Below are 9,390 nucleotides of genomic sequence, written 5' to 3'. Positions count from 1 at the left end.
CAAATTGGTTCTGTTGTTGAGTCTGTTTGTCTGTCTCTCCATCCGTCTGTCCGTCCGTCCTTCTGTCTCTAACTAGGGAGCTAATCTTACACTCGCCCCAGTACTTAAAAGTAGTTAACTGGCTAGCTTCCCAGTGGCTTCTTCTATTGGCACCTGAAACTGTTATGCCATCTGATCTTTCCATTATCATATAACATTCTTAGAATTGGAATGAAACTAGCTAACCAGCTAGCTAGCTAGCTGACTGACCGTCCAACCAACATACCGAGACCGACCAACCGACCAGCAGACCAGCCTCTTAGCTTTGTGTGGCGATATCATTTTTTCATTACAGCTTTACTTACTTGAAATTATATTAGCTAACAATATATTACAATATGAAGGAATAATTGTTTAATAGTTATCCCACATTTGCTTGTTATTAATAACCAAATAGCTGCCACATGTTTGCCTATCATGCTGAGGTTGAATGAACATATAATCCTGGGTGATTTGATAATGTTATATTCATATAGTGTTGTGTGTTTTAGTAGTTTTAGATTAGAGCAAGGCTATTAATGGGTTGCAGAATATATATTTGTGTGAAGAAGTGTGCTTCTGTCGCAAAGTGAATATGGAGAAGCAGGGGAGTGCCACGAGGGCGTTGCCCGTTTTTATATCATTCCTCAACATCTGAATTAACGAAATGCTGATCTGATGTTTGCACACGTGCACAGTAATAAACACACACACATAGAAGTACAAGTTCACGTGTTTCCAACAGATTGCATGAACCCCACCCTTAGGTTGGAAACACCCATGTTATCAGGGACTCCGAAACTCAATAAAAAGAAAGGGGAGCGAAGCCTTTTTTTAGAACTTAGAGAAAAGTATTGCTTTGCGGACTATCGCGCATCGATATAGTGCGTTTTCTCTTCGCTTCGCCTTGCAAGCTGGTAACAAAGAAATTGAGCGTCTTCCCTCTTTTGGTGTCTTATTTTGAAATGTCTAATTGATGAACCTGACACAATATGTATGGGTTAATTAACTATTTGTTTAACTAACAAAAATGTTTGCTATTCTTCTCAGCCAATTGTCTTACTCTTGAAATGACATAGAATTAACACTGATATTTTTATTTAGCTATAAAACCAATATTGAGCTAACCAACTAACTAACTAACTAACTAACTAACTAACTAACTAAGTAACCTCTGAAATCATCATATGCTCAACTTAAATTAAGTTGGTTAATATTATACGGTATGGTGGATCAAATTTTATACAGTAAAATGATCCTTCTATTATAGTATTTATGATGACTTGTTTTTATTTTTTATTAATTTTGCTTTTATTATATAATAATGATTAATCATTTGATATATTTTCTTGCTGTAAAATAAAAAGCATGTTTTTACTACAACACGGTCATTTACATGAGCTAAAAACCAATTCTATTATAGTTTCCACCAGCAGTAAAAACTTGAATTGCTTATTCAAATATACTGCATATTGTATTCTAAGGGAGTAGTTTCCTTTGTAGGCAGGTCATCAGTGAGACAAAGATATGTTAAATGAGCTTATTAGGGAGGGCAATGGAGTGTCTCTTCCCGGCAAAAGGAAGATGCTGAATTATTCATTGGGCCAAGAGACAAAGCAGTCATATTGTGTTTTTGAAGATTCTCAAAAGTGGCCTCTGACCTCATGGTGGAATCATTAGGAGCTGTGCGTTTAAGTGTGATGACAAACACACAAAGGCCGGGCATGTGTTTCGTGCTGTGAGCCCAGTGTAGGCTTTGTTAATGAGAGCAGATCATTTGGTCACACGGCCGACGAACAGCGTTGCAAGCGTTTGAAGTGTGAACGGAGTCCATTGTGGCTGCCCCTCTTGATTTAATACAGCCTTTTATTTATTTAGCAAAGCAGTGAAAACTAGGTAGGAAGCACATAGTAAAATGAAATGAAAACCGTGATTGGACGTGGAGACTGCACTGAATAAATTGGCCTTTCAAGTGCAGCTTATGTGAATTATACCCCTGTGGAGATTCTCGCTCCCGTAACAAATGTATGAGTCTGTGTGTGCGAGCGTGCCATGCGTGTGTGTCTTGTGTGTGTCATCATAAGCTCATTAGTTTTCTTCTTGCCAACAGATCTGTGACCTGTCATCACTTCTCCCAGAGAGTGTGCATCTGAACACAACACAAAGAGGCTTCAGTGCCCCCTCCTCCCCGTGCCACCCCTTTTCTGCTCCTCAGCATCCGCACAAGTGTTACTACTAGGTGAGTGTTAGGTCACGTGTCTCCCGCTGTTAGCTGATGTGTTATTGTCTCTATCTTCAAAGTCTCCAATCACTTTGCGTGTAGCTCCCATTCTTAACAAGCACACTCGGAGAGCGCAGACTTCAGCCAAGGATTAATACTTTTCACCTGCCAAATCAACTATAATCTCAGTAGTCAAATTTCATCGATATCCATAATTTATTTGGAACAAAATATGATTAGAGCCTCCTGCACACAAGTGCGGCAGTAGACATTTGCGAAGCAACATTTAAAACCACAGATACAAATAGAGATTTCGGAAATATTGTACTCCAGATACACATTGCAATTTCATTCAGACCTGTCTTGGGTATGACAGTTTTGTTACTTTTTTTTGAAATATATATTATGAATCCATCTATTTGTCCATCCATTTCATTTATAGAACTTACACATATTGACAAACAAACATTCATACTCACATTCAATTCAATTTGGAGTCTTCAAAGAACCCCACATGCATGTTTTTGGAATGTGGGAGCGAACTGGAGAAAACCCACCGTGTACTGGGAGAACATTTAAACTCCACACAGGAAGGCCAAAGCCAAGATTCAAACCCACAACCTCAATAATGTGAGGCAGACATGCTAACCAAAAGTGGTACTATATTTTGATTGATTTCATTTATAACAGACAATAGTGATTTTCGGTCGTTTAATTACCTGACATGTTTCGGCGTGTTACTTCCGCCTTCGTCAGAGAAGAAAGTAACACGCCGAAACATGTCGGGTAATCAAACAACCGAAAATCACTATTGTCTGTAATAAATGAATCAATCAAAATGTAGATAACAAAGAAGACAAAATGAACTTAATACAAACAAAAGTGGTACTATTAAATATACACGTTTCAAATTGAGAGATAGATAGATAGATAGATAGATAGATAGATAGATAGATAGATAGATGTATATCTAAATAGATGGAACAATTGATAATTTAAGTGGCAAATAGCAAGTAGAATACATCCACAAATATGTACTTTTTTCATTAGCAAAATATAATTGAAGCTATTTTAAAGACCAATAAATGCAGTGCTTATACCACGGAAAACAGACATTGTTTGACAAACAATAGCATTAGGCAGCACAGTGCCTCAGTGTCTGTATGCTCTGTAAAATTAATTGGCACATCCTTGGAAAAATTCCAATTAGGGATATGCACTTGACTGCATTTTCAGCAATGTGGGGACAATATATTGAATAGTTGTTATTTCTTAATAATATGACTAACACGGTCTGTGTGGTGCGCTGGTGATTAACATGTCTGCCTCATAGTTAGTTTCATTCTTAAGTCGAAGATTTAGGTTACTAAATGGAGACACTAAATTGTGCATAGGTGTCAGTGTGAATCGTTGTTTGTCTGGCAAGCAATCCAGGGTGTGCCCGCCTTTTGCCAAAGTCAGCCAATCCAACTCACTCAAAAGGACAAGCATTATAGACAATGAGTGGATGGATGTTTAGTTGGAGAGTAGAACCAATCTCTAAATGTTCCGAACTGCTGTTTCCATGCCAGTGATGTACCGAACAGAATAAATCTGCTCTCAGGAGGTGTTTCATGTCCGCGTGGATGAAGCCTCACCGTGGCCAACGGGAAACGGAAGCCTCACCGCGGCCACGGACAATCGACAATTACATAGACTGAAAAAATGTGCTTCCGCCTTCTGCTTAGCCTGTCTATTTTTTTTTAATTTCCCGTCTATCGTTTATCACCTACAAAATGGGCGTCCGTCATAGGCGGATAGACAGACTGGTCCGTCGCGGAATATGCGGAATGCCCAGCTCTGCAATTTTGCATTGGCTGCTTCAAGATTATATGATATAATTGTCAAATTCACACAATCTACATAATTTTTACCAATCACCTTATTGATTCATCTATTATTACTCCCATCTTAATCAAGCAATGCGCACATTTTGCATCTGATTGAATCTTTATGTGTATATCTAGCTATCAAGATTAGAATAGACACAAACAACTGTTAAATTTTAGATTTACATACTGCCAAATTTACAATCAAGATTAGATTTGGATGAAATGTTTGGACATTGCCTCTGACCATGCACACACAGAAAATAAAAGACTGAGAAATCCAAGCAGAAAAAGAGATATTAAATGTTCCCAAATAATCACAGTGATTAATGATGTTATTAAAGGGTGGATGGTCCCAACGAATTTTGATGGAAATGTCCCAGAAAGAATATTGACCCATAATGATCGTAATAAAAAAAAAAAAAAAGTAAAAAAAAAAAAAAATGACTGTGGGGTAATGAATTAGAGTTGTTTTTTTTTTTTAAAGAATTGTCTTCAATTCATTTTAGGAGAGTGTGCTTTTCCATGACATCCATGATCAGTTCCACTTAATTGACCGTGTTCTTAACAATCATTCGACTAAATGATTTTCATGCCCAGCCCTCAACATCACAACTCATGACTTGGATAGACATGTTTAAAATTCTGAAAATGTGATATCATCACAAAAACAAAGTGTGACTTCTGATACATCCAAAACTGTTACCAGCAAATGTCACACCACCAACCACACACATTTCCCCACTCCACTGCAAAAACATATACAGGACATTGACACTTTATGTAAGAGCTCCTGGCCTCCCGCCACTTGTGAGGTCAGCTAAATCTAAGATGACAGGTGATGTGCCAGTCCACTCGTCCAGAACAGTTGACGGTGAGTGGTCTCATCACTGCATGAAGCAGTAAAAACGTTCTTGTCAATCAAGCAGTGGCCCTCATGTGTTTAACTAGATTATTTCAGAGGACGGTCCAGAATATGAAAGCAGCTGTCTCCTGTAACAGGCGTGCACCTTGATTAATCATCCTGTTAAGGAAATGAGCATGACAGTAACCTCTGCCTGCTCGGATGGACTCCTACTTTGAGCAAGTGAAGCTCTGATTGATTTTCCCTCACTCGTGAGTGAACTACAGGCAGCAATCAATGCAGAAGATTAGCGGAACATGCGAACGCTGATGTTATTGGATACAGTCGCTCAGATACTGAGCTCAATTCATATCAGGCCCTGAAGCGGGATAAAAGTCTGTCTACCTGGTGTAGCGGGTTATTCTTCCGAGATGGAGCCTAAAAATGGCAGCATAGGTGTCAGAATTCCTTCCTATTCCAAGTGCTTGTCGCTTCTAATGCGGTCTTTCTCTCCAAGGCGGATGTCAGTTTAGCGCCATTACCTCTAATAGCATGCAGGTATTAACCTATGCCATGCTGTGCACGCTCATTCTTTATAGTTAGTGCCCATTTGCTTGAATAAGACCTGCGGACAGAGGACATTTGTCACTGTCACCACCCTCCCATCGTACGTTATCTCCCCTTGCATGTACGTCTAATGAAATAAGCTGCAGGTCGCAACAAATCACCATATCTGTCACTGTCACCGTTGAAGGTTGACGGTCTCCCCGTAGGAGACGATACACAGCAGCATCGCATTGGAGGAACATGTATTCTATAAGGAACTGTTTTGGGGATTCCAGCTACTTTGTTGCGTCTCCAGTTGTATCCTACAAATAAAAATGATGAAATGATTCTGCAAAGTTTAAGAAGAGGAAATGAAAACATCCGGACAAGCATCCGCCTTACCTTGTGTGCATTCAGGGCCGTAAAATGCATTAATCCGGCGGAGCAAGTTCAGACACAATATTGCTGTCAAGTCTCTTCAGACGCACGATTGTAGCAATTTGTTCCCCCGTTTCCCCGTTTTAGCTGAAATGATTCCAGATTGTGCTCGTTCACTCGCTGATTTCTCAGGTGAAACTGATTTAAGCCTTTTAATGTTAAACCAGCACCATTTTGTTCAACGTATTGCATTTGGGGTTTTTCATTGGGTAGTTTTTCTTTGTTAGTCAAACAAAAGCTGTAAATCACGGCCTTAAAGATGCTTGCTATTTTTTCCATCCACGTCATCAAAATGTGTTTTTAAATTATTTTTGTTAATTGATTGCTCTCATTACATGATTGGTCAATTGATTTGTACACGTACGTTTCTATATTTTTTATAATTGATTTATAATCGATCAAATAAATGCCAGTAATTGGTCAATTAATTATGGTGTAATTACTTCTAAACAATAACATAGGTTAGAATTATTATTCTCTTGGCAAAATAATGTTACATTTTTACTGACACAGTAGATTTTTCTCTCTTTTGTTTTTTTTTTTACAAATGACCATCTGTCTGTTTTGAAAATAAAGCTTGCTCCTTGAACAAGAAAGTTTGCCCACCCCTGGTTTAGATAAAACAATTGTCTTCCAAAATGTCATGTCACGGCTAACTGATTCTATTATCAGAATATAGTGGAATATCAAAGGTCAAACACAATCCAGTCCAGTACGCTGGTCAACTTGCTATTTGTTCACATTTGAAAGTATAGGAAATATTAGTAATGTCGCCACCGCATATCCATTATTAACTATTGAGGGAAGTGTTTTGTCAACTTCCGTACATGTATAATTCAAATCATGGTGTGACTTTATCATTGTTTCAGATTGAGTGATGGCATCACTTGTTGTTCTGTTGGCCCTGCTCCTCGTTTTGGGCTTGACGGCTCACGTATGGACGCTTAACCCCGATGACCCCAATGTCTGCAGCCACTGGGAAAGGTCAGCATGTTACCTCTTCTGCTAGCAAAAAAAAAAAAAAAAAATCAGAATAAAAAAACAGCACCAGGAGCTTGTTGAGGCTGCAGCATTAATGAAACAGGCTTTCTTCACCAAAGTCTCGGATCCATTCTGGGCCATTACAGCCGTATCGATCTGGCGCAGCCTGAGTCGTGGCACGGTGAGGGATGGGAGGAGTTGCAGCATCAAATGAAATACGCAGGCAAATTGATCAGGCTACTCTCATCCCAATCAATCACAACAGCCACAGAGCCGGAATAATTATTAGATGCGCCGGGTTGTGTCACTTATGAGAAATAAGATGAAATAATTTGTGTCCTCGCGAGAGGGAGGAAAGAAAACTGTGAAGATATATTACCTGGATTATTGCCTGACCGTGGTGAGGGTATTTAGGATTACACCTTGTTGGCATTGATATGAATCCCATAAATGGGCTTTGCTCATAGCTTTGTGCTACGCCAATATCCACCTGCTTCCCGTGCTGCATACATGTATAATATGAATCGCCAAAAAGGTCCTTTAAGGCGCTTGTTACACGGCTTTGATTGCAGCTGTGCACTCACGGGACCTTTCGTCGAGATGTTTTTCCTGCAAAGATACAAGCCACTTTCACCGTGACTTAACTAATGTCTGTACATTTGGCTCTTTTTATTTTTTTATTTTTTAGCTACGCCGTCACTGTTCAGGAGTCTTATGCTCACCCTTTTGACCAGATTTACTACACCAGGTGCACAGATATCCTTAACTGGTTCAAGTGCACACGGCACAGGTATGTTTGAAAATGTTCTGTTTTTTCTCTCTTCATATTTTTTTGGTCCTTCGAAATCAGTGAATGTTCTGGACTTTTACATCCATCATATACAGGTGCATCTCAATATGAATATAGTGGACAACTCAGTTTATTTCACTACTTCAACTTTATAAATTAAATTCACCGTATTATTTAGATAAATGATACAATATTTAACGATTTGATTTTTTTTATATTATAGTTTCCAAACAACTAAAATCTGAATACATTTCTTTATCCATACCTAGTTATCCAAATCCTCACCAAAATTTTATCACGTGTCCTCGACCGCGTAACAACACTCTTAAGTGTTGCGGAATGGGAGTTTTGCCAGTTAACTGTATCTGTCCTACTGTTTACTGCTTTACGTATCTAAAGGGCAACACGTCTAGTGGTGGACAAAGACATGCAGAGTTCTATGCAGTAATTCTACACAAACATAGGTGCTGAAACAGAAAATGTGATAGTTAATCATCATCAGTTTTACACAAACATACTGTAATTGCAGTCCAAGCAAATAAACTTTTACAAGTACGATTATTGTCCTTTATGTGGGGAATAATCCTCACGGCGGCTGAGGTTGAAATGTCAGTAACACACAATTTAACACTACCAGACGCAGTCATTCATCTTGTTGTTAAGTGTCCAAACATAAATTTAGGTTCCCAAAAGATTTTGGTTGCCGACCAAAATTGGGTTCCTCCTACACTTACAATAATACATCATTCATTGGCAAAACATCCCTGTGTACATTGCCACTGTGGACAATGTTGGACACACCTTCCCATGCTATTAAATGGAGATGTGTGTTTGCGTTTACCTTTTGAATGGTACTGTCCATATAAAGTAATGATAAATAATTCAATTTATGTGAATCTATTGCAACAAGCACGAATGGGGGAAAAAATGTCCCAAAACAGTTTTGTTGCTACATCAATAAAATAGCTTACAGCCTTTTACTCTGACAACTGCCAACCCAATAAAACTTACATAGGACTTGTTTCAGGTCCCAATGCTAAGTTTAGCAAAGGCTGTTTTGGAGAATGTCTGACCCAAGGTAATAGAAGCAAAAGGCAAATTTATGATGATTAATTTACCATAACCAGAGCAAGATTGTTGCTAATTTTATTCAAATTTGAGTAAACATAGGTCAGAAGGTTTGTTTTTTGTCCAATGTTGGCTGTCTATTTTGATACTGTGCACATTGCGTGCAGTCAATGGCTTCAGGCAGACTTTGTGCTTCACTGACTTTGGCTTCTCATAACACCTTTCTACTTTAACAATACATCTTAGCAAAACATTCTCATATCTGTCTTTCTGCCCCTCGGGAGTGGTCCCACATACTGTACATGGCATATCCGTCTTGCTGTGTCTTGTTTCCTCAGGATCAGCTATAAGACAGCTTACCGACGGGGGGTGAGGACCATGTATAGGCGCCGCTCACAGTGTTGCCCTGGTTACTTTGAGAGTGGAGACTTATGTGTCCGTGAGTATCAGTTTTTCTCTCTTTTTTTTTAATATAGTTTCAGGTTGTGCCTTTGATGTATATCATGTGTTTTTTAATCTATTTACACATGCTTACCTGTTCAAAGTGACTTTCAAAACCCCTTATTAAGACACCGAAGATAAACGTAATAACAAAAATAAACATACAGTGTATATA

The 9,390-nt window shown here is 38.7% G+C and overlaps 1 protein-coding gene across 12 annotated transcripts in view; it reads left to right on the top strand.

Moving 5' to 3' along the window:
* megf11 (multiple EGF-like-domains 11) overlaps positions 1-9,390 on the top strand; it is a 108,764-nt gene that overhangs the window by 20,314 nt on the left and 79,060 nt on the right. For 11 of the 12 annotated variants that reach the window (XM_086028286.1, XM_086028283.1, XM_086028284.1 and 8 more), the window contains 4 exons: positions 2,129-2,257; positions 6,805-6,919; positions 7,605-7,706; positions 9,113-9,213. In XM_086028286.1, the coding sequence (XP_085884412.1) occupies positions 6,813-6,919; positions 7,605-7,706; positions 9,113-9,213 (310 nt within the window). In that variant the 5' untranslated portion in view covers positions 2,129-2,257; positions 6,805-6,812. Of the gene's footprint in view, positions 1-864; positions 936-2,128; positions 2,258-6,804; positions 6,920-7,604; positions 7,707-9,112; positions 9,214-9,390 lie in introns of those variants that run through there. The other variant, XM_086028287.1, reaches the window with a different exon arrangement.

This window comes from Filicampus tigris, chromosome 4 (genome assembly GCF_054856515.1).
Source record: "Filicampus tigris isolate MCC_2025a chromosome 4, RoL_Ftig_1.0, whole genome shotgun sequence".
In the NCBI taxonomy this organism is placed as follows: domain Eukaryota; kingdom Metazoa; phylum Chordata; class Actinopteri; order Syngnathiformes; family Syngnathidae; genus Filicampus; species Filicampus tigris.
The sequence above is the reverse complement of the archived record's forward strand: the minus strand, read 5'-3'. Positions and strand labels throughout refer to the sequence as shown.